General features: G+C 36.0%; 3 protein-coding genes and 1 long non-coding RNA gene across 5 annotated transcripts in view; 2 read left to right on the top strand and 2 right to left on the bottom strand.

The window, feature by feature from the left end:
• Positions 1 to 1,191: 1,191 nt before the first annotated feature.
• Positions 1,192 to 8,381, bottom strand: fkbp2 (FKBP prolyl isomerase 2). The gene is made up of 2 exons (XM_030132437.1): positions 7,825 to 8,381; positions 1,192 to 1,578 (listed from the first exon to the last, which is right to left on the bottom strand). The coding sequence occupies exon 1, from the start codon at positions 8,293 to 8,295 to the stop codon at positions 7,861 to 7,863; it is 435 nt and encodes a 144-aa protein (XP_029988297.1). The 5' UTR covers positions 8,296 to 8,381; the 3' UTR covers positions 1,192 to 1,578; positions 7,825 to 7,860.
• Positions 8,382 to 9,500: 1,119 nt separating this feature from the next.
• On the top strand, positions 9,501 to 10,396 carry ncbp2as2 (uncharacterized protein NCBP2-AS2). Its single transcript, XM_030132438.1, has 2 exons — positions 9,501 to 9,576; positions 9,689 to 10,396. The coding sequence occupies exon 2, from the start codon at positions 9,772 to 9,774 to the stop codon at positions 10,075 to 10,077; it is 306 nt and encodes a 101-aa protein (XP_029988298.1). The 5' UTR covers positions 9,501 to 9,576; positions 9,689 to 9,771; the 3' UTR covers positions 10,078 to 10,396.
• Positions 10,397 to 10,985: 589 nt separating this feature from the next.
• Positions 10,986 to 13,408, top strand: LOC115418111 (uncharacterized). The gene is made up of 2 exons (XR_003935265.1): positions 10,986 to 12,689; positions 12,837 to 13,408. It is a non-coding gene; the product is annotated as an uncharacterized LOC115418111 (long non-coding RNA).
• Positions 13,409 to 14,517: 1,109 nt separating this feature from the next.
• The window catches only part of meltf (melanotransferrin), a 21,387-nt gene continuing 10,678 nt past the window's right edge, over positions 14,518 to 25,226 (bottom strand). For both annotated transcript variants that reach the window (XM_030131453.1, XM_030131454.1), the window contains 12 exons: positions 23,400 to 23,556; positions 23,225 to 23,292; positions 22,948 to 23,135; positions 22,459 to 22,621; positions 21,707 to 21,849; positions 20,935 to 21,031; positions 20,651 to 20,845; positions 19,756 to 19,909; positions 19,563 to 19,630; positions 19,272 to 19,459; positions 17,094 to 17,286; positions 14,518 to 16,067 (listed from right to left, as the gene is read on the bottom strand). In XM_030131453.1, the coding sequence (XP_029987313.1) occupies positions 16,000 to 16,067; positions 17,094 to 17,286; positions 19,272 to 19,459; positions 19,563 to 19,630; positions 19,756 to 19,909; positions 20,651 to 20,845; positions 20,935 to 21,031; positions 21,707 to 21,849; positions 22,459 to 22,621; positions 22,948 to 23,135; positions 23,225 to 23,292; positions 23,400 to 23,556 (1,682 nt within the window). In that variant the 3' untranslated portion in view covers positions 14,518 to 15,999. The remainder of the gene's footprint in view (positions 16,068 to 17,093; positions 17,287 to 19,271; positions 19,460 to 19,562; positions 19,631 to 19,755; positions 19,910 to 20,650; positions 20,846 to 20,934; positions 21,032 to 21,706; positions 21,850 to 22,458; positions 22,622 to 22,947; positions 23,136 to 23,224; positions 23,293 to 23,399; positions 23,557 to 25,226) is intronic.

Here is a 25,226-nt window from a genome sequence, read left to right as displayed (position 1 = left end):
TCCATATACACAATGTAAATATTTAAAAACAAACCCCAGATTTTGCATTTTTCATAATGAGTTTTTTCACGTCTTAAAAGTCCTGAACCTTTAAAAAAAAAAAAAGAAAAATTCCTGTTAACATCTTAATATTATTGAAAAATATGACTTACAAAAAAAGCTCTAGCCTCTGTTTAACTTTGTGTTATGATTTTTTTTTTTTTTTATCTCTTCTATGCCCTTGGGACCTCTTCCTGTTCTAATTTGTAAAATAATTTATGCCATGAATGTTTTGTATATTCAACTTAATGAATTAAAAAAAAATGCTTCACTGCAGAGATTTGTGTATTTCCTCTTTATAAGGACCACACGTTAAAAATCACATGACAGCAGTGAGATGTGGTGCAACATGATTGGCTGCTGTCACGTGTCTGTCATTGCCTGCAACAGACGTGTCTCTTGTTTCATTTGTCACTTTATCCTGTTAGTTTATGTTTCAGCTGCTTTTAATATATTTGACGATGACTCAGACTGAGAGTTCAGACTCAAACATTTGCTGAAAACACACTGTAGGTTCAACACTGACAGGATAACACTTCAAGTTGCAAATGTTGACCACACAGATGACATGTAAGAGCTTTACCAAGCTCCTCCACAGCCATAGGATACCTCACACAAAACAGAAATGTGATCTTAAACATTATAAACTGAGATTTGATTTGACAACATTTATCCATAATTCAATTTAATGAACATTTCAGGTGTTGACAATGGCATTTTTCCACATCACTTATGTATATCTGGCTTTCAAATTCACATACAAACATCACTTTTGATATCAGCAATTGCCATATCCACAATTAAAACTGGTGAAAATGCTCATTCATAAAACTACAGTTCACAGAAACAATGTGATCAATTAAATATGGATGCCTGACTTATACTTTAAAGCATTTTCATATATAGTACATTTAGTTTTGATGATTTCTACTTGGAAAAAATGCAGATATCTAACCAGTAGGAACATTTCTGACTGGGTGAAATGTTATTTTTGATTTGCAAAATGTAAATATACATAACAGTTTGATTAAATTTTAAAACCACTTTTCAAAGATAACTTGTCTCCGAATAAAAGAAATGTGACACAGCTGAAGCAAAATGAAACTAAAATATGTGTGTTTTCTCCAACAAAACCACTTGAGGCTGTAAATGTTCACTTTAGGCCAAAATTTTATTATCACAATTCATGTTTTTTTTAAATCAACAAAAACATTGTATTCTGATGCATGATGCGATATGAACGACCCTGCTTAGAAATCACAGAATTATTGTAAAACTGAGATGAGAGCGCAGGAGGCGACGTTAACGGCCTCTGGATAAATACTGGGCTCGACGACTATCTGTGGGTTTTACTTATGTTTAACAAGGGGATGTACAGTTATTTACTCAGTCAGCGTTTAATAAGTATAATCTGATAAATCAGAGCGTAGGGGAAGAGACAAGAGGACGGCGGCTCTGCTGCCATGTGGCGTCTTCTAGTCCAGATTCACCATGTCTTCACCAGAGGTCAGACACCAGTGATGCAGCGCCCCCTGGAACCTGAAAGCAGCAATTACATGATAAGAATATCATTAACATCGAGATTATAAAAGTCGAGTGGCCTCTGTGTGTGTGTGTGTGTGTGTGTGTGTGTGTGTGTGTCCGGGGATTCACCCAAAATCCAGAAAGAACTGACTGCTGTACTTTGGCATACCTATGTATTTTTGGTCAAGGAACAGACTAGCAAAAATGGTAAGTTGATAGGACCAATAATTTGAGAGGTATTAGTAATTTTGGAATACAACAGCCTTACAATCATGTTGCTATGGCCATAACGCTTTGGCGGTGACTGCTGGACAAATGCGGTACAGCATGCACAGATACACAACAGCAGAAAAACTACCACATCTAGAACCTGTGGATCCCCATGGGTCAATGCACTAGCTACAAAATATTAGGCGTGTCTGAATGTAAAATCCATTTGTTAAGTGTGCCTCCATATTTCTTCTTTTTAATCGTTTCTATGAAGTTTGTATATGTGCAGTATCAACTAACATGAATAACAAAAAGCAGCACTTTAATTCAAAAACAAAAATAAAATACAAAATAAATCTAAAGACAATGAATATTTCCCAAAATAGTATTGTACTGCTAATGTATCAGTAGTTTATCAGTAGTATTCCATGTCTACTTATACAGAGTCCCATAATATTATGTAATTTGAATATTTAGTTTTTCAGTTAATCACGATTATTAATTTTAATCTCGTTTACTAAAATAAATTTTGCTGTGTTAACACTTCAGGGCTTTATTGTGTTGTTGCTTCTAATGCTGCTGATGTTTGTTTCACATTTTTCCTCCACTCTTGGTACAGGACAGGAGTAATTTATGCCACATAAAAAAGTCTGACTGATACTGTATACAGTTTAAAGGGGTCATATTTTGCTAAACCCACTTTTATTAGTCTTTGGTACATTTATTTGTGTATTTGGACCCTGATAGCTCATAAAGTTTGAATTTGAACCCTCCAAGTGCTGCAAAACTATCTTTATAGTCATTTTTGTAAAAATTGAGTGGATTTCTACAACCTGTTTTAATTCCTGCTTCATTTGTTACATTTTATTACTGGTTACGTCACGACATTTGCACATATAAGGTCAAGACTTCCGACAAACATTTCTCCGAGTATGACATAATTGTTTATCAGCAGCAGCGATTGTAGTAAAAACTGAAAATATGTCCAAACTTCGAGCCGATTACCTAAAATGTTCAGTTGTTGGTTGTATTAATGAACACAAGTGGCTGAACGGGACAGAGCAGGACAGCCAACAACCTGGAAGGGGTGGGGCGTGAAGTGGCTCATGTGCATTTAAAGGGCCAGCGCTCAAAACAACCTTTCTGGTGTCATTACTCAAAAATAGGGTTAAAGATGAAACTATGGAGTTGAATTAATGAAGAATTCAGACCCAAGCATAGCATTTACAGTTTATGTAGACCACAGGGAAATGTTTTAAAATGCATAATTCCATTTAAAAAAGCAAAAGCAAAACATCACTCCGTTAAATATAACAATGAACAAACCATATTATTAGAATGGTCTTAATCATTCTGCTCTTAACCTCCTAAGACTCAGCTATGGGTTTTCTGTCCACATTTGTGGAGAAGAGTTTCACAACTTTATACAAAAAAAAGAAAAGAAAAATGTCCACCACAAAGGACATTCCATAAAAACTTTAAAAACTGCATTTGAAAAAACTGTTGCATCATGATGTTTCCAATATAGGCACTTATTTAACTAGAAAAGCACTTGGAGAGCACAGACCTTCACCAAGGCAGATAAGTGCCCCCCCCCACCCTTTCACTTTGGAAGATCTTTTAAAAATCTCCATTTTAGTGTGAAACACTGTTGAGGCGTGAACAAGAGCCTGAACATAGAGAACAAGAAATGCACTCAGAGAGCGCAGACCTCCACCATGACAGATCTGCCCCCCCCCCCGAGCACCACCAAAATGTAATCCTTTGTTGCTTGTGCCAGTATCAACATTTCCTGAAATTTTCATCCAAATCCGTCCATAACTTTTTGATTTATCTTGCACACAGACAGACAAACAGACAGACAAACCAACGCCAGCAAAAACATAACCTCCTTGGCGGAGATAATAAAAAACAAAAAAAGCTGGTACCATGCTGACATTTCCTGGGTCTTAGGAGGTTAAAGCAGAATTCTTCAACACCTACTGGTTCAACCCATGTTATGTCTGTAATCTTGTATCAGTTCCAAACAGCTGTTCTGATTCTCATTGCTCTCGTCGGCTGCTCAACAAGGTTTACCGGCCCTTCTCACAAGCTGCTCATGGACGACCTTTAGAATTTACTACACTGTCATTATTTGTTCACCCTGGCAGAGTTCAACGCTCTGAATAAAATCTGAGTAACTGAAGAGCATAACTTCTGCTCCTGAGGTTCATGTTGTGTCATGCTCCTTCCCTTGTCTCTTAATGCCTTTAACCATTTTTATCCAGCAGTAACTTGTTTCTCAAGAAAAGTGATATCAACCCAAAGCAAAATGTTACATAAAACTTCAATAAACACATCATGTGCACTTCCTGTATGTTTACATGGGCCTGGCCAAGTGAAAGTGAATGTTAGGGTCAGTTACTTTTTCTCTAAACAATATTTTTGATTACTCAGCATGAAAGCCATATATCTCTAGTGTCTAAAACTGTGTTTATTTAATTTGTACCTGAATTACAACTGGATATATGAGAAAATATATGAGAATAGAGTGTAAATAAAGAACAGTAAAGGTTGTAAATGAATGTATACAGGATAAATTCAGAACGTAAATAGCAATGTGTAAATAAATATGTTCCAAATATATGCCTGTGTCTAATATTATATTTCATAATAATCAAATACTATAATGATTTTGAATGTTATTATAATTAAAAATCCAGAAGAAAGATGTGTATTAAATATAGTAATGAAACATATGTCACCAAAGACTGATAATTTTAACAGTATCTTAATAAAATCTTTGATTATTATTCTGGTGAATCACACTGAACAAACATCTCACTGTTACTTTTTTGGATTATGTTTATGTTTACGCATTTGGCAGACGCTTTTTTCCAAAGCGACTTACAGGGGAAAACCAATTAAATCACTCAATCAATCAAATTTTATTTATATAGCGCCAGATCACAAGAAAGTTATCTCTTGACATTTTATATATAGAGTTGGTCAAAACCAGACTCTAAGTCAATTTACAGAAACCCAACAGAATCCTCCAGGAGCAAACACTTGTGACTGGTGACAGTGGCGAGGAAAAACTTCCCTTTAACAGGCAGAAACCTCGAGCAGACCCAGACTCCTGGAGGATGGCCGTCTGCCTTGACCAGTTGGGGTTAAAGAGAGAGAGTAGAGAAGGGGAAAAAGAGAGAGCGATAGAGATAGGGACTGGGGGAGAGGGGGAGAAGGGGGGAGTAGGGGGAGACACATGGAGGCGGTTGAGGATAAGTGAGTGGTGATGATGAGGGCAGGGAAGAGGCCGGACCACCGCAGCAGGTCCAGAGATAATCGTGAAAGAATCTGTGGTTGTCCTGGGAAAAACCTTATTAGAATATTTAAAATGGAATGTTTGAAAGTGCTAGGACAGGAGGTGCTCTCGGAAGAGCTGGGTCTTCAGGAGCTTCTTGAAGATAGGCAGAGATGACTCTGTTCTTGTAGCACTTGGTAGAGCGTTCCACCAACATGGAACGACCCATGAAAAGAGCCTGGATTGTCTTGTACAAGGTCTGGGGACCACCAGACTACGTTCCCCAGACGAGCGGAGTGGTCGTGGGGCGACATAAGCTTTTATTAGTGCACCTAAGTAGACAGGAGCAGACCCACGGAGAATTTTGTAGGCTAGGATTAAAGATTTGAATTTGATGCTCATTCTCACTCTGTTACCATGAATTAATGTCATTTGAAACTAAAATTTAAATGATATCAGTTTCATTTTTGACTATACATAATGTACTCACAAATATTAAGACAAATGTGGTATGTTAAATATTTGAACTTTCCTTGAGGAACGGCACTTTTTGGTATTTTTAACAAACCTTGAATAACTGTTTACATTTTTCCTCACTCCATTACTTTGTCAATGATGATAAATTCATGTTTTTATTAAATATTAGGTGATTATTCTGTAATGGCATGTTAAAGTACTTACAGATCTATATTTTGAGCTATTATGGTTGCTGCTAAATTTACTTTTAAAAACAGATATAAAATGATTAGTGTTACTGCACAGTGCCTTCTATGGAGCAACATTTGTAATTCAGAAGCTTTACTGCAGTATTTCTAGACTGTGGTACTCGTGCTTTGGGATCTGACTGGTTATTTGTTTTGCAAATGTGGGGGATTAATGTGGTTGGTTTGTATGATGATACACAGCATTACTTAAATATAATGTAAAAACCTCTCTGAACTTCATTGACCATGGTGATGTGAGCCTTCCTGGACTGACTTCAAATTAGCCCTCTGAAGGTTCTTCTTGTATAACTTCCTCATTGACGTATTTGATGCAACTAATGTGGTGATTTATAGACATATGAATGTGTACAGATGGGTGTAAGTATAAACTATAAACATAAACTGTGTAGGTATAGAAATGAAAGGAAATTAAAAGGCATATGAGGGAGGAGGGTGGGAGTGGGATGGGTAAAGTTCATGTAATATTTTAGTTTTGACTTTAATTTGTATTTTTGATTGTTATTTATTTATTTATTCTTTCCTTTTCCGATGTTCATAAATCATCCCTGTATGGTGTATCTGTAAGTGTATACATTTATGCATGTTCCCTCCTTCTTTTAATCTGTTTTATCTGTTTATCTGTTTTATCTACCTGTTTTTTTTCTGCTTTTCTTTTTTTTTCTCCATACCTATACTTTTTATTGCTTCCCTGCTGTAATACTTTTAATGTTTTATGTAAAGCATTTTGAATTGCATATGAAATGTGCTATATAAATAAACCTGCCTTGCCTTCTGTAAAATGCCTCATATCTCACTGTAACAAACTGTAGATGTTTGTTAAATGTGGTACAGCATGCACAAATACACAACAGCAGAAAAACTACCACATCTTGAAGCTGTGGATCCTCACAGGTCAACGCGCTAGCTACAAAATATTAGGCATGTCTGAATGTTAAATCCATTTGTTAAGTGTGCCTCTATATTTTTTCTTTTCTATTGTTTCTGTAAAGTTTGTATATGTGCAATATCAACCAAAGTGAATAACAAAAAACAGCACTTTAATTTGTAACAAAAATAAAATACAAAATAAATCTAAGTAAAACAAATATTTCCCAAAAATAGGGTATACATTTATGCATGTTCCTCCCTTCTTTTTATCTGTTTTATCTATCTACCTGTTTTTTTTCTGCTTTTCCTTTTTTCATGCCTATACTTTTTATTGCTTCCCTGCTGTAATGCTTTTAATGTTTTATGTAAAGCACTTTGAATTGCATATGAAATGTGCTATATAAATAAACCTGCCTTGCCTTCTGTAAAATGCCTCTTATCTCACTGTAACAAACTGTAGATGTTTGTTGAATGCGGTACAGCATGCACAAATACACAACAGCAGAAAAACTACCACATCTAGAAGCTGTGGATCCCCACAGGTCAACGCGCTAGCTACAAAATATTAGGTGTGTCTGAATGTTAAATCCATTTGTTAAGTGTGCATCTATATTTTTTCTTTTTAATCATTTCTGTAAAATTTTTATATCTGCAATATCAACCAACGTGAATGACAAAAAACAGCACTTTAATTCGTAACAAAAATAAAATACAAAATAAATCTACATAAAACAAATATTTCCCAAAATAGGGTATACATTTATGTATGTTCCTTCCTTCTTTTTATCCGTTTTATCTACCTGTTTTTTTTCTGCTTTTCTTTTTTTTCATGCCTATACTTTTTATTGCTTCCCTGCTGTAATGCTTTTAATATTTTATGTAAAGCACTTTGAATTGCATGTGAAATGTGTTATATAAATAAACCTGCCTTGCCTTCTGTAAAATGCCTCTTATCTCACTGTAACAAACTGTAGATGTTTGCCAAACACCCTAAACATCCTGTTAAAGCTTCAGTTAATAAAAATAAATCTTTAAAAAAAAAAACATATAATGTAAAAAGCCTGTCCCTGTCTGTGTGCGTCACCCAGTGTTAATATGTGTTAGTAAAGTGGTTTGAAATGTTCAATATCACAGTGTGCAGGTGGTTTTTCACACATTTCTGGGCTGATCACATACGTTTTTAAAAGCATCTCTTCTTCCATCTCTCCTTCATCAAAGCTCTGATCTCCTCTCGATGCTCAGAAGCTCCACCTCGAAGATGAGCGTGGCTCCTCCGGGGATCTTCGGAGGAGCTCCCCGGTCTCCGTAGCCGAGCTCTGCGGGGATGACCAGCTTCCTCTTCTCGCCTTCGCACATGCCCAGTAGCCCCTGGTCCCAGCCTTTGATCACCTGGCCGGTGCCCAGGGTGAAGGTGAAGGGCCTGTCGCGGGGAATGCTGCTGTCAAACTCGGTGCCGTCCTCCAGTTTGCCGGTGTAGTGCATGTTCAACACGTCTCCTTTCCGGGACTTGATGGGGCAGTTGTCCACCCGCTTCTTGATGCCGATCTGCAGCTTCTTCTTCTCGGCTCCGTTCACTGCCACCGGGCTCAGGGACAGAAGCACCACCGCGAACAACAACAGCCGCATGTCTGCACGGAACCCACACATGACACGGAGCAAAGATGAATGGGAGAGTTTCGGACACAAAACCAGGAAATGAGCTGGGAAATCTGGTACCGGCAACGGAAACACGTAATCACGCCCCGGAAGTAGTTTACATTTTGGTCCCACTGTGAAAAGTGTCCGATTAGGAATATCACGATTAACCTTTAGTTTATTTCAGACACAGACATAATTCAAAACATATGGAATAATAATAATAATAATAATAATAATAATAATAATAATAATAATAATAATAATAATAATAATAATAATACACAATTATAAAATCAAATGATAGAAAATCCAATAACAGAAAATGCAATAATTGAAAAAAGACCAACTGTTGTGCCTGAAAGGGAGCAGGAAGAAGCCACTGCTTATCCAGTCCTACCCCCTGATTCTAGTCCTCAGATTGTTAGTGCTTAATCACTTAATATACAACATAAGATTGTGATTATCCATAAACACACCCCTACCAACCTGTACCCCCATACAGTCACATACACATCTGCATACACACATACAGTCACATACACATATACATACACACATAAAGTCACATACACATATGCATACACACATACAGTCACATACACATTTACATACACACATACAGTCACATACATACATACATACACACACACACACACACACACACACACACACACACACACACACACACACACACACACACATACACATACAGTCACATACACACATACATACACACACATACAGTCACATACACATCTACATACACACATACAATCATATACACATCTACATACACACATACAGTCACATACATACATACATACACACACACATACAGTCACATACACATCTACACACACACACACACACACACACACACACACGCACACATATACAGTCACATACACACATACAGTCACATACACATATACATACACACATACAGTTACATACAAATTTACCTTTTTTTTTTCTTTTTTAAATTATACAGCAATGTTCATAAATGTGCATGATCCCTATTAAATAAACCAATAAAATAAAAATACATTTTACATGTGATTGTCTTGAATTTTGAGTGGTTGAAAATAATAAAATAAAAGGAAAGAGTGCAGACTCTACTAAGAACTAGAATTTTTACAGGCTACAATTACATTTATGTCATTGCACTTTTTGTACAGTAGGTGGCGTAGTGCCGTTTGAAATGGTTTGAGTTCCTTTGTTAAAAACAGTAGAAGAAGAAACAGTGTTATGTAGATGTCTATTACCCTTAGCGGTCACTTGGATCAACCGGTAAGAAAGCCTTTATAATTTACTTTGACAATCATTTATACCACGACGTGTTAAATTATATCATTGATTGATTCATAATTATAACTAACAGTTCGTGTTGTTGTGATTTTAGGACTGAAATATCCCAAAGTGTGCCTTTAGAGCTAGCCGGCTAAGCTAACGTCTGGGCTCGGACTGTGTGGATCCTCTGACACGATGCTAGCTCGGATGTTATATTCTCTTCTAAACAACCTCCATGTCGTCGAGAAGTTGGCAGAATCCCGTCCGATCCGGAGGGCGGCCCAGATCACCGCTTACGCCATCACCAAGGCTCAGATAGCCGGCCAGGGCGCCTCACAGCGGGTCCTCAGGTCCCAGACGCTGCGGCAGGTCCGGGAGGAGGCGAGTAAAGTCCCCGGGGACCTGGGCCAGATGGGCGGCCGCATCAGGAAAGTGGGAGAAACGTTCGTGAATGAAGTGAAGGAGGGATGGAAAGACGGGTCCAGACAGATCAAGAAATAAAGAGAAGCGGATCTATACTGTAAAGACTTCAGATTTAATGCACAAGCTGACCTCATGTCAGATCATCAGGGACTGAAGGAGGAACAGGACAGTTTAAGAATTCAGTGTGTCCCACCCAGCTGCTGCATGTGGTTGACATCAGAGAGTTTTAGACACTCATTCAACTGCCATTGTTGGTGATGTTAGATACTACAGAGAACTACACTGACCTTCACCCTAAAGGAAGATAATTTATAATAAACAGTGGTGGCTGAGAAATGTATTCACATGTTTGATGTTGATTGTAACAGACAGATGATCAAGTAAAGGGGAAACCTGATTGAAGTGGGGACAGTGTCTCCATCCACAAGGGCACTGAGGGAGTCACAGAATGTTTGACGAGTAGGAAATGGGGCTTAAGGTTTTGTTTTGCCTATAATGACCGACTATTCGTAACCAAGGAGGTTGATGACACTGGTCTACAATTTTTTTTAGAAATGATTTGCTTCAGACATTAAATGTGCTAAATGTTATGTATTTTCATAAGATTAATTGGAAAATAAATGACAAAAGTGCCGGTTTGCTCATGTTTTCAAGGTATATGGTTAAGTGTTATTACACATATATATTGGTTTATGTACATTTATGTAATAGTTTTATAAATCTTCCACTAAATAGAACCTGTAAAGTGAATGTATTCTAATGTGCAGACAGTGTTTTGAAGTAGATCTTGTAGCTCTGAGACAAATATTCCTTTTGAGTCAAACCCATTCTCTCGTTAATTCTTGAATTTCACATTTTGACCCAAGGCTGTATCTTGGAAACTTCAGCCAACCAGCATTTTTGACTTGACTTTTCTTTATCAGTGACTCTCATGTGGTAAAATTTCATTACTTTTATTCTGGAAGCATTTTCCTTGTAGACCAGTGTGATCAGTGTTTTATCATTATACACGTTTGCAATCGAAATAAAATCTTTTACGGTGGCTACCAAATGGAAAAAGTACAATTCAGCACAATATTTAAGTGCAGTAAATCATGGTGGATGTTGATACATACAGATGAGTGATCCGTGCATCCTGTATTTTTTAAGTAGATACCTGAAAAATCCATCTTGTAATCGAAGCAGTGACTTCCTACTTGAGCCATAACCCATGTGTTGTGCACCTTAACCTCTGATTGACAGGTTGCTTCCCAGAATAGTGCATATTTTAAGCAGTTTGTTTAATCGGTTAAAAAATGATGATCCAATAATTGGTTGATCCCCAGATTGAAAATGGCATGAATGTGGGTTATATGTCATGTTCTTCATTCAACTCATATGATTTTAGATTAATGTTAGTAACATGTCAGCACTCTCCACCATCATGAAAACACCAAATGAGGGTGCTGTACTGTTAGTCAATCCAGTAAAGCTCACAGACTTAAGGGAGATATATGGTAGACCAGCATATTTTTATGACACTTTATGTTAGTTTTTCCTTTAAATTTTCAGAAATCTGTATTTAACAGAAAACATAAAAAGGAAAAACTATATTGAGAAAAGTTTAAAATGGTTTGTGGGATGTTGTGGTGCTATTCTCACAAGTGGGCGCATGATTCAAAGTAGTTTACTAAACTCTTCTCAGGATATCACACTGCTTTTCATTTATGTCCTTTTCACTCTGAATCCATATTTAGGTTCATAATATACTGCATTTCCTTCACTCTGCTACAATAATATAGTACTTTATATGTCGGGAAATCGATACCTTGTGAATATATAGAGAAACTGAGTTGACCATTTTGTTGCAAATGCATAAATAAAATCCTACAAATGATATTACAGCAGTGTGTCTGATATTCATGTAAGTTTAGAGGCTTTAAAATCACTCAAGGTGATCTTTGATCCCAAAAGAACAGCTGGACACTTGTGTGTTTATGCAATATAAAGCTTTATTTAAAAAGCTCAGAGAACAGTCAGCATCGTAATGTAGCAATACTTATGCAGACACACTGGCCTGGCAACTAAATATTAGTTACATGTCATCATTTCATACAGAAATAAATCTCCATTAGAAGAAAGAGAAGGCATGAGCTTTAGTTTCTGACAGCATGAGTCAGTACATATACACTGATATGGCACCTGAACTTCATATAAAAATAAATCTCTCAACATAGGAAAATAAACATCCAATCAACATTAGAAAAAAGAAACAGCATCAAGCAGCAGCAGGTGAAGTGGATCAGATCAGATCACTGGGTAGTTTGAGTTATAAGACACATTTCTGGAGTGACTTTTGGACATAGGTGTTGTCATCAGAGTCCTAACAAAACCACAAATACTATAAAATCTAATTATTCCCTTATTGTGGACATGAGTCTGGATAATATCACAGTGGTTTGTTTGATTTTAACATCAGAAAACACTAAACTAGATTGTATTTTGCTTTTCTACAAGTCGGAGAAACTATTTCTAACAAGTTAAGTGGTTCGTCTCTGCCTTTAGCCTGGTCACCAGTGGGAGTTGTTCCAGTATACACATGATTATTGACACATCAGTAAATCGTGGGTTAAAGTATGTAATTATAATGCAATCACAACATCACTAATTCAATATTATGAGGCTTTAAATGACAAACCTTGGATATTCAAGTTCAGTTTGTTGAAAGAGGCTGGTTTTAGGGAAGGTTTTCTGACCAAATGACACATAGTCACCATACAGATGAGCAAAAGGGAGTATATAACTAAGATACTGAGCATATAAACACATTTAACGGTAAACTAAACCACACTCATGAGTACAAAGAGTTAATGGCAAACAACTCCTACAGGTAAACATGCTAAGAGCTGCAACATAATACTTAACTTTTTATTTAATTTCCCAGAGGGCCCTCCCCAAGAGATCAACAAAGTTCTATCTAATCTAATGTAATTTAATTTGATGTAATCTAATCTAACTTCACCTAAAACAATAATAAAAATGAAACACATTCTGTTCTTAATAAATCTAATGAATATGAATTAATGAATGTATGAATTAGCATCATTGGAATATTTGGGCAATAGAAAATAAAAATGTTGAGCATTTCATGTCCACTTTCAGACGAATCCTAACCAAAATCAATGTGGTCATTTTTGTCTGAGTTAAACACAATTAAAACTGTTGAGCCACAATATTAAGGACAAAACCACCTTTTCACTAACATTAAAAAAACTTGTTTGATTGACACCGTCCACACCATCAAAAACACATTCATTCTCCAACATGAACCACAGGATGTTTTCCTCATGTTCTCCTCAAATGTCACTGTCACTCACTCCATTTGTGTCCAATAATATACGTTTAAATGCTAAATAACGTGACTGCAGGAGGAGAGGTTTCTGACAGTTCTAACTGCTGCTGAAGCAATTCTATCTAAAGGTGCTAGATTAAGTAAGAAATTTTACACCCAAATATTAAAATAGTGCAGCTGAAATCCACTTCAAACTACTGATTTAAAACATTTTCTTCCTTATTTTAAAGTATTTGAGGAGAAGACATGAAGCAAACAGCCTCTGGACAAATATTGATCATCACATTGGCCCCAACACAGCTGTGTGTGGAGGGTAACACTAGTGCATATTCACTGATATGGCATTAGCTTATAGTGCAAACACAGTCTCCACCCAGAAGAGGCTGCGTTTGTTAGTAGTTTTAACAGAGCAAGTGGCAGCAGAGCGGAGCAGGAATCTGATGATGGAGTTCAACTAAAACACAACTAACCCTCCAAGACCTACAGATCTAAAAAATGTTCAATAACAGACAAATAACAGTGGTTGGAGATGCTTGTTTTTATGTTGAGTTAATGGTATATTTTTTCCTGAAAAAGTCACTTTTTCTTGTTTTCTCTGTTTTGATATAATAACCTTTGAATTCAGTCTGAAACGAAATATAGGAAAATACCTGATTTTCACAGCAGAATGCAAAATGCAGAGAAAAATATTTTAATAAATGATGATAAATAACTAAGGAAAAGTTAAATGTAGAGAAAAATTCATTTGGAAGCTGCCCCAAAAATACCTGTCGGCCTATCAGGGTTAATACACACTTAAAAGTCAGAAAAGAATATTACTATATTACTCTTATTATCAATATTTTCAATATTACTATATTATAGCTTAAAGATATGGTTTATCTAGTAAATGCCTGGACAAAGGTCATTTAGACACTGGGGATAGTTTAAATCACAGGTGTCAAACATGCGGCCCGGGGGCCAAATCCGGCCCGCCAAAGGGTCCCGCGGGATGAATTTGTGAAATGTAAAAATTATACTGAATATTTTAACAATCAAGGATATAAAAATCATTTTAGGTCAATTCAACCTAAAGTGGGTCAGACCAGTAAAATACTATCATAATAACCTATAAATAAAACACAAATTTTCCTCTTTGTTTTAGTGTAAAAAAAAACAAGTCAAATACACAAAAATGTTTACATTTAGACTAGGCCTTTTACAAAAAATGTGAACAACCAGAACAAATAGAAACCACCTGAAATGTCTTAATAGAAGTATGTGGAATTTTAACAGTATTATACATGTTATCAAATGTTTGGCACATTTGTAGGGCCACTGGGATCTTTAAGTTATAATGTACATGTGTAAATGATAAGCTGAAGCAGAATTTTGCTAAAATTGCACTTATTTTTCTTTAGAATTTTCAGGTTGTACATATTTGTTCATGTTATGTTAGAGTTTGTAGATGTAAATGTTTTCATTTCGGAATTTGACTTTTTCTTTTTTTTACTCAAAAGCAGAGAATACTTTAGAGTTTACATGATAAGTTTTATTCTGTTATTTATATTATTTTACTGGTCTGGCCCACTTTATAACATGTTAGTCTGTATGTGGCCCCTGAACTAAAATGAGTTTGACACCCCTGGTTTAAATGAAGGCGGGGTGGGGGTTGAAGAAATCCTGTAGATTCGAAGGCAAGAACTGCAGGTCAGCAGGGGAAAGATAAGCTTTACATTGTTTTATATATTTATTATTCTGTCCATGGCACTATGTAAATATATGTAATCAATATTCTTTGACTTGGTACAGGAGTATTTTAGATGTTTTTTTTATTTTATCCTCCTCAGACCCAGCTATGAGTTATTTTGTCCTCTTTAGCAGAAAAGAGTTTGACAGTTTTATTAAAAAAAAAAAAAAGAAGCTGCATAGGACATTAATATAAAAACATTTATGTGCTGTGATGATGTTTTTACTTAAGACAATTCTTTCATCTAAAAAAAAGCAGAAACCTGTACTTTCCTGGATCTCAGGAGGTTAAAGAGCTGTGTCATTTAGTCCATTTTATTTAATTCATGGGATCACGACTGATATGAGCGCTGGTTCTCACGGGTTGATTTCCCTCCTTCAGGTTATTTTTGTGACAAGTTTTTCTTTCGTCGAGCTAAAGGTTTACAAATTGTAAAGCTCCTTGAGGCAAATGGATAACATCTGGGTCCATAAATAAAAGTGACTTGACACGATAAAGTGTAATCTGTAGGTCATGTGAAAGTCAACGTCAGATTGTCTGCTCCTTTATAAAACTAGCTTTAAAGAGAAGGGGAAGCGCTACACACTAAAGCAATGTAACAGGTGGCAGCATACGCACTGATATGGCAGCTCACCTTCAGTAAACAAAGTGTCAGCAACATCGTCCCCTTTTGGTGCTAAATTTTCCGCTTTGCAACAACAACGATCAACATTACGCATTTGTTTCGTTCAACCCTAGCACCATTTAAATCCAAAGGCATTTCCAACATGCTGTCCTCAACACAATCAGACACAATTTTAGGATAAAAACACAAAATCAGAGCCTAAATGTAAGTTTCCAGAGCAGCCACCAGATTGGTCTGATACTGTAAAATTGTAGAGTTGATTAGACAGTAGTTAGGAAGAATGCAAAATGTTGAAATCTGAAGAATGCTGCATTTTTACATCCTGAGGTTAGTCAGCATGGAGCTGAGCAGTGCAACCAGAAGCAACCAGACAGATGATATCGCTGCAGGAGGGGGAGAAAAAGCCAAATATTAGAGAAGACCAACACAATAAATAACTGTGAAAAATACCACAGCTTTAAGAAACATTCTATGGACTAAAATGTGTCTTATGTGAGTCCTTATATGTCCCTACATGGCTTTGATGTAACTCCATATTTTTTAATAAAATGCGGGAGATGGATTAATCTCACTGATGCACTCTACCGTTTCAAAATGACACTGAAAAGCCCGAGGGCACGCTGCGTTGTTCATCCATTTTTCCACGTTGTAATGTCTAATATCACAGAAACCCTTGGGTGGAGTTTGATGAAACATGGAGAGAAAAAAAAGCACCTCACCTCTGTATGGCCTCACTTTTTAAAATTATAGTTATTAGACCAAGGGGAGGGGGTTTCACATGTCAAAACAAGGTCACATAATTATTACTGATAATACTGGTCACACAGATGGATGAAACAGTAGTAGTCTGTGCTGTAAAAATGCTCCTGTTGTTAGATGTATTTGTAGTTATTATAGTTATTATAGCAAAATTAGCCATGAAAAAACATGTTTGCTAACAGAAATAGAAATAAAAACATAAAAAGTATTTTATAATGCAACATGAATTGAAACAAAATATAATCGCAGCCTCATTTCTGTTTTCATCTTTAATTTTAACAATGCCGATAACTGTCCAAATAAATATATGGATGGTTCAGGGTGTTTACAAGAATTTAATAAATAAGCCTTTAATAAATAATGGTTTTGTAAGTCGTATTTTTCTGTTTTTAAAGCCAAATATTTTCTTGTAATTCCTAGAAGACGAGAGATAAATAAAATAAAACTAGTCAGTGGTTAAAATTTAAAATATACTAATTTTATGGTAGAAAAATGTACTAAAAGTACAGACAAAAAAAGAAGCTGAAAAAGTAAAAAATAAAAACTAATGGAAATGTCCAAACTGTCAGGGCTCTGCTGTGTTGGTGGTTGAAGGTTGAACATGTGACCTTTTTACCTGTTGGTTTTTTGTCGCTGTTGTGTGTCTTTACCTGTATCAGATGAGTTGCATTCCATTTCGACCAGTGAGTCCATGTAGCCCTGGCCCAACCACTCCTCGTACGTCTTCTTGTCACCGACGGCCACCAGACGGACGGTGGAGTCTTTGAAGATGAGATCTGTACCCGTGTAGCCCTGAGAGTCAAACATCTTGAAACCTAAACCGGTGTCATTACCAAAGTATGTCTGTAGAGGAAAGAAAGACAAAGAAAAAGACTGACAAAACTGAAAATAAAACTAAAACAAGCAGAAATATAACATTCCTCTGATGTAAATTGTAGTTTTAATTTCTCTCCTTTTATGCGTCACATGATGTCAAGCAAGAGCAGTTATGTTACTTTTAAATAAACCAAATTTTTGTGAGCAGTCACAGTAGATTCGAATTTTAGTAAAATATTGAATGATAAAAACAAGCTTCAAAAAATGGATTTTTAAATATCTCATAAAATAAAAGAGCTAGTATTAGTCTTATAAATGTACATGTTCAACCTTAATGACTCTCTGGTTACATTAAAAAAATAATTTAAAAAAATGTAAAAGTCTCTTTAAACCAAAGATACTCTATTTACAAAGATGGTACAGTATAAACTTTGCCACTGACATGAAACGGTTGATTTCCTGTCTCCTAAGTGGGTGTGGTCAGAGTTTAGACCCTTGTGTGGATGGATGACAGTAGAATAAAGAGGTCTGGATAAAGTAATAGTCAAATCCAAACCAACCAAGTGGTGCCAGGCACAACAAACCCCATCCCTCAAACATATTTTCCCCATTTTTTTTTTTTTTTTAATTCTCTTTATCGAGTTTTTTCATATAGTAACAAAAACGTGTTCATGTACATTCATTGTGCTCAATGCAACAAAAATGAGAACACGCAGTAAAACAAAAAGCACACAAACAACAGTAAACAAATGAACATCAAAAACCAAACTGAGGACATCATATATCGCCAATCCTAAGTTGTTTATACATTTGCATTATTAAAATAGTCAATGAAAGGTTGCCATGTTAAGTGGAATGCATTCAATTTCCCTTTTAATGAAAATTTAATTTTTTCCAATTGTAAGTGTTTCATTACTTCTCTCATTAAGGTTGAATGGGCGGGGGGGAGTTTTTTGTTTCCAATTTAATAGGATAAATCTTTATTTTTCCCATTTTAAGTAAATGGGAAAATTTTAAAAATTCATAAAAAAATTTAACCTTTGTACATTTTAGGTGTTTATATTGTTATTGACCTGTTTTGTTTGTATATTTCTCTTCTTTCTTTCTTTCTTTCTTTCTTTCTTTCTTTCTTTCTTTCTTTCTTTCTTTCTTTCTTTCTTTCTTTCTTTCTTTCTTTCTTTCTTTCTTTCTTTCTTTCTTTCTTTCTTTCTTTCTTTAACACTACCAGAATGCACTGTCTTGACTGTCTTTTTATGCGTGCCTTGTTTGTATTGCCTTTTTTTTTTTCTCCTTGGGTTGTGTTTGTTTATCATGTCAGGTGTCAATCTCTGTATCATGAATACATGACTTGAAATTATAAATGTTATATTTGTCAAATGAAAAGTTCTATAAACATTGAAAATTTCTATGAATAAAGTTTTAAAAAAAAGAAAAAAAAATCAACCAATAGTTTTGCTGCTACAGACATGAGAAATTTCGCCCATTATAAGTAAATGGGAAAAAAAAGATTTTAAAAATTCATAAAAAAAATTCAACTTTGACCTACTTTTCCCAAAATGTAATGATTTCTGTTCTGGGTCATTGGCAGTCTATAAAAACAAATTTGGTATGAATTCAACCAATAGTTTTGCTGCTACAGACATGAGAAATTTCACCCATTATAAGAAAATGGGAAAAAAAAAAAAAGATTTAAAAAATTCATAAAAATTTTTTAATTTTGACCTACGTTTCTTAAAATGTAATGAGATCCATTCTGGGTCACTGTCAGTTTATAAAGTCAATTTGGTATCAATTCAATCAATAGTTTTGCTGCTACAGACATGAGAAATTTCACCCATTCTAAGTAAAAGGGAAAAAAAAAAAAAAGATTTAAAAAATTCATAAAAAATTTAAACTTTGACCTACTGTTCCCAAAATGTAATGAGATGAATTCAACCAATAGTTCTGCATTATCTGCAGCAAAAAGTTACTCACAGCATTTACTCAGTATTATGTTTTCATATATTGGGTACCTGAGCGTAGTCCAGGAGTCCATAGACAGCGTGGATGTTAGTGTCGGGCCGAACCATGACAGCGTGAGATGGGACTCTGGCCAGATGACAGTGTCTGTACTGGGACACCTCGGCTTTGCTGCCATGGGAACAGAGCAGCTGGAACTGTGAGGACAAGAGGCCCTCTGTCCATGATTCACCTGAATTTCCTGGAAAAAAAAAAGAAAGAAAGAAAGAAAGAAAGAAAGGATTGTGGGTAGGCGTGTAAAAGTATGTAAGTACCAAAAAAGAAGGGTATGTTTCTTGACCAACCATCAGTGTTCTGGATAACAGTAGAGTGTTTGATGAAGGCCACATCTCCATCTCCCTTTGCCAGACACCTGCAGACAGACAGACAGACAGACAGACAGACAGACAGACATATTAAAGTTACATATTAACTGGACATAGCAACTAAAACACCTGAATGAGTTTGAAGGTTTTTGGCTGTTTTCTTTTTTATTACCTGAAGGCGCCGTCGTATCCATCATACAGGTCTTTTCCTTTCTCACATTTACTCTGACCCGTTCCATCTCCCACACACAAACTGCACAGGTTGCCAGGGAAACCAGGCTGATTGGCACCAGGCACACAGCTTTCCTTGAAGAACCCGCCCACGGCTGCACATCATAACAGACATGAGACCAGAAGTCACACACCTTTGTATTTGACTGTCCCTTTTCTGAAAGAGTTTATTTCTGACATGCTGCAGCAGCCATTGTGTTTATATTATCAAAATTGTCTTAACATAAAAAAGTAGAGTGATTCTTTCAGAAAGGAACTAATACTCTGACAGTGTAATTTTTTTGCCAAACCTAGGAGAGCAGAGAGACTATTTTATTTGATATTTTGAAATAAATTGTTTTATGGTTTTCTGCAAACACATGAGTGTTGGCACTTTGTATATGACTAATAAAAAAATCAAAGCAAAGTCAAAGCAAATTTGAAAAAAGGAAATGAAGCTCTATGCAGTAACACAAACATTTCACAGGTTTTACATCAAATAACTTTTCAACCATTAATGAAAGACAGAAGCTTTGAATTGTGACTGAACTGAGATTCTCAGCTGATGCATGATGAATAGTGCCTTTGCAATTTGTATAATTTACACTAATTTACATGGTGATTGCATGCAATCATTTGATACTGAATAGAAGCTTTTTTTAAAAGTTTAAAATAATAATAAATCATTCCTTCCCATGATTTTTTAAATAATAAATCACATTGTAACAACCATTCTATGAGAAGAGGTAAAATGTTGTATTCCAACTTTATGGGCAACAGTGTATAAAGCCATTGTGAAGAACTGAAAATAAAAAGTTAGTTAGTGTCACGTCTAAACCCGACCCTTTTGGACTGACCTTGGGGTATCTGACAATGCTGTGGGGTGATGAGGCCTCTTTCTATCAGCACTGATGTTGGGATGTTCCAACCAGCCGTGCGACCGTATCCAGTGTGACAGGAGCGGCGGCCACGCAGGTCGTCAAGGTTACGGATGTCAGAGCTACTCTTTTTCACCACAGCCACAGCGTAGTAGACTGCACCATCGCGGTCCCCTGGAGAAAAACAAAAACATGTCTGTATCTGTTTTCTTTGAGAATGTGTAAGTGCAGCTTTGTTTGTGTGAGTGTTTTCATGTTTCTACCTGTGTAACTCTCTCCAGTGGCCGGGACCAAACCGTAGTCTTTGCCTGCTGTGTAGATGTAACCTCCATCCAGAGTAATCGCATCAGCGTCCTTGTTCTACACAAAATAATCATTTAACAGAGAGAGCTGAGACTCAGATACGGAGCACACATTTGCTAATTCTGAGAGAGAATCTTGTATTTATGAGAAATTTTAAGTCTACTTATCACCGTCAAAAAACATGGAATCCAATCAAAAAGTCTGACCACTAACATATTAGTGCTTCTTCTACATTAGTTTAATATTTAATGGTTTTACTGTGGCTGTTTTCTGTCTAAAAACTGACCTAAACTAACAAGCGTTATAATGTAAACTGTCAGCTGATGCAGCACGTGAAGGTTATAAGACAGTGTTATTTTGACCGACTGACTACAGATGCATTTAAACAATGACCTTAATACTCTATTCAGTGACTAATACAGTCTGTGCATACATAGTGTTGATTCATTGGTGGTTTTGGTGGTACAAAGTGTGTTTTGGTACACAACTTCCCCCTGCTGTTGAGAGTTTGGAATATGGATACTACATAAAACCACTTGAAATGATTTGAGAGCTTTTTGTCTTATTTGATTGTGTCCTGTCGTGTCAAGGTTCACAACCCATTCCAAACTATATTCACCAGACAGCACTGGTCACAAAGTGTTAGCAAAACTATCAGTATGTCTAACATTAAGGTTTGATGAGAATCACTGCTTATTTTAAGGAACCTGTAGAGGAAAAAAAATGACTTACCTTAATTTTTGTCAAACAGTTGGTGACTGAGTCTCCATAGACACATCTGACAAGTGGAGTCAGACCTTTACTTTGAAAGGCCGCACCCATGTCAGCACACTTCTGCTGTTCACCATGGGACGTCACACACCACCGCAGAACCTCTGCAGATGACAGATGACCATAAGTAGGTAGTAGGTAAGTCGTAGGAAGGTAGGTAGTAGGTAGTTAGGTAGTTAGGTTAGTGCGTAGGTAGGTAGGCAGCTAAGTAGATAGTTAGGTGGTAGGTAGGTACACAGACAAGTTGTATGTAGGTACACAGACAGACAGACAGAGAGACAGACAGACAGACAGACAGAGAGAGAGAGAGAGACAGACAGACAGACAGACAGACAGACAGATAGATAGATAGATAGATAGTGAGAGACAGACAGATAGATAGATAGAGACGGACGGACGGACGGACGGACAGACAGACAGATAGATAGATATCTAGATAGATAGATAGATAGATAGATAGCAAGAGAGAGAGAGAGAGAGACAGACAGACAGACAGATAGATAGACAGACAGACAGACAGACAGACAGACAGACAGACAGACAGACAGACAGACAGACAGACAGACAGACAGACAGACAGACAGACAGATAGATAGATAGATAGATAGATAGATAGATAGATAGATAGATAGATAGATAGATAGATAGATAGATAGATAGATAGATAGATAGATAGATAGATAGATAGATAGATAGATAGATAGATAGATCACCTTCACGTTTGCAGTCCATGGCCTTCATGGCGTTGTGATAAACGGGGCCCATCCACCTTGCTGGGTCTTCATCAGCCCCCAAAAACTTAATGGTTGTATTAGAGAAGAGCACAGTTCCACCTCCATACTCCAGAGAAGAAAACATTTTGAAGTTGGATTTTTCCTACAGGATAAATAATAGAATATAACAACAGAAATGTATCCGTTAGTGTGGTTAAATACATCATACATAAGTAATTCATACTGTTTAAGAATTGCTTTGCACTAAACAGGATGTTTAATAACCTGTGGTCATATCTGAGGTGTCAAAGCTTGTCTTATATTACCTGAAAAATCAACCCTACAACTAAATAAACTAAACTGAAATTCAGGAAAATGTAACTCTTATGTCAAGTCCATTAGGAAAACTATGAAAAAATGAACTGAAATCAAGACACAAAGTAAAAACTAATAAAAATGTTGCAGAGGTAATGGTTTATTTGCACGTACCAGTCCTTCCATCAACATGTTAAACACCACAGATGGAGCGATGCCTTCACGGACCACGACACCACGGAACCGGACAGGCACCAGGTTACATGTCCTCCACTCGTTGATGGGAGCTCTTCTACCGTCACGACACAGCAGCTGATAGTCTGATGACCTCAGATCTTTGTTCCAGCTCTCTTTGCCATGACCTGGAGAAAAAAAAAAAAGACTGGTGAAGACACCGACATGATACAAAATCTAAACTAACATTTACTGTCAGATTTCCAAAAGCTTTTACCATCAGTGTTTTCTGAAACAGTTGTGTGTTTAATGAAAGCCACATCTCCTGCACCATCAGCCAAACACCTGTAAAAAAAAAAAAAAAAAAAAACACAACCAAGATTTTACATTATTTTTCTGCGTTTTTTCTTTAATTCATTGATTTTGAGTAATATTTTGAATTAACAAGCTACCTGAAAGCGCCTTCATAGCTGTAGTATCTTTCTTTTTCGCTCATTTCACATTTGTGGTTGCCAGCGTCGTCTCCTACACAGAGCTGACACAGAGATTTGGGATCCTTCGGTCCGTTTGCTCCAGGAACACAACTGGCACTGAAGAACTTTGCGACACCTGATCACACACAAATACACAAACGGATTGAAATGGTTGGGTGTACTTCACTTAACGCACTTGTGTATAAATAACGCACTTTATATTCTTGCACTTTGTCGAAGTGAGTGTCGGTTGATTTTCGGGGGCACCTGTCTTTTTAGTACTCTTATTCATGTAATTTTTCATTGTTTTTTACTTTGTACTGTCTTTTATGTATTTTTATGCTGAGCTCTTGCAACTCGTTTTCTCAGTTTTTTCTGCAAATGGCAAATAAACTGATTCTGATAACCTTCTGAGACCCAGCAATGCATTTTTATCCTCTGTAGGGGACAAGAGTTTCACAGCTTTACTTAGAAAAAAAAAAAAAAAAAAAATCCTAACCGCTGTGAAGGACATTCCATAAAAAAACAACAATAATAAAAATTGTATCTGAAAAACTGTTGCATTATGCTTTTCCCAATCAAGACAATTATTTAACGTAAAAAAGTCAAAACATGTACTTTCCTGGTACAAGTCTGAGAGACACTTTCCATTTGATTCAAGTTTATACTTCTACTCCATAATATCTCGGAGGTAAATACTGTAGTTTTTTACTCCATTGCCTTTGTCAGTTATAGTTACTTCTCAGATTATATGTCATCCTCTTCATGCTAAATATGCTTTATTGTTTGAGCTTTAATTTCTCTTCCTTTTTAAGCTAAATAAACAATTTCTAGATTATTTCCATCCCATATTTGCTGGAAAATGCATTGTCACAAGACTTTTGTCACATTGTTTTGTTATTTTTTTTATAAGATACAATGCCTTGAATATTTAATTTAGTGGAATCATAAGCAATAAAACTTTACTTTTGCTTTTTGAAACATCCAAACAAGTGAATAATTGTTTATAGGCACTGTACATCGTTCCCACAAGCCAGTGTATGATGAATTTGTGTAGATTAAACTACCATAACATGGTTAAAAACAACTCAACCTTCAACAACTACAGCAGTAAAATGCAACATACACATCAATGCAGCAGTAAAATTAAACACCATACATAACTTTATACATACGTGTAGTTTTCACACTTAAAATACATTTTTGTTGATAAATGAAACAAATTTAACAAGATAAAAGTAAGGTAAAGGTAAGGAACAAAAGTATACGAACAAAATTAACACTTTTAAGCGCAAAAATCTGAAAATTGAATATTAACCTAAAAAGACCCAGTCATAATTTTGTGTCAGTTCCCAAATGGATTTTTCTCTATATATAACCTTTCTTAAGTGAAATGTCACCATTTATTGTCATATTACTGTCTTTATTTGAATTTTTTTCAGTGTAAATCATGTATTTTCCTATGTTTAATTCACTAATCATGTAGATGTTCATAAAACCTCGTCATAAATTCAAAGGTTATTCTATAAAATCAGAAAAAAATTAGGGAAAAGTTACTTTTTCAGCAAAAATATAATTAACTAAACAAAAACAAAGTGTCTCCATCCACTCTTATTGATCCAACTCCATGGGTTTTACTAATGAATCAATGTTGTAGAAGATGACGGTGTTTCCACGTTCACTACGGAGCCTCTGAACATCCAAATGGGTCATGTCTGATGACCATGACAAAATGACAAACTCTATTTTACACCAATTATTTATATGGATTGATAGGATTAGTGGATCAACAGTTATTAAACATTT

Source organism: Sphaeramia orbicularis, chromosome 4, assembly GCF_902148855.1.
Source record: "Sphaeramia orbicularis chromosome 4, fSphaOr1.1, whole genome shotgun sequence".
Classification (NCBI taxonomy): Eukaryota; Metazoa; Chordata; class Actinopteri; order Kurtiformes; family Apogonidae; genus Sphaeramia; species Sphaeramia orbicularis.
This window is presented reverse-complemented; position numbering and strand designations above follow the sequence as displayed.

What these genes read in the sequence shown, in the direction of transcription:
- fkbp2 (XM_030132437.1), bottom strand. Translation starts at nt 8,295, where the DNA reads ATGTGTGGGTTCCGTGCAGACATGCGGCTGTTGTTGTTCGCGGTGGTG.
- ncbp2as2 (XM_030132438.1), top strand. Translation starts at nt 9,772, where the DNA reads ATGCTAGCTCGGATGTTATATTCTCTTCTAAACAACCTCCATGTCGTC.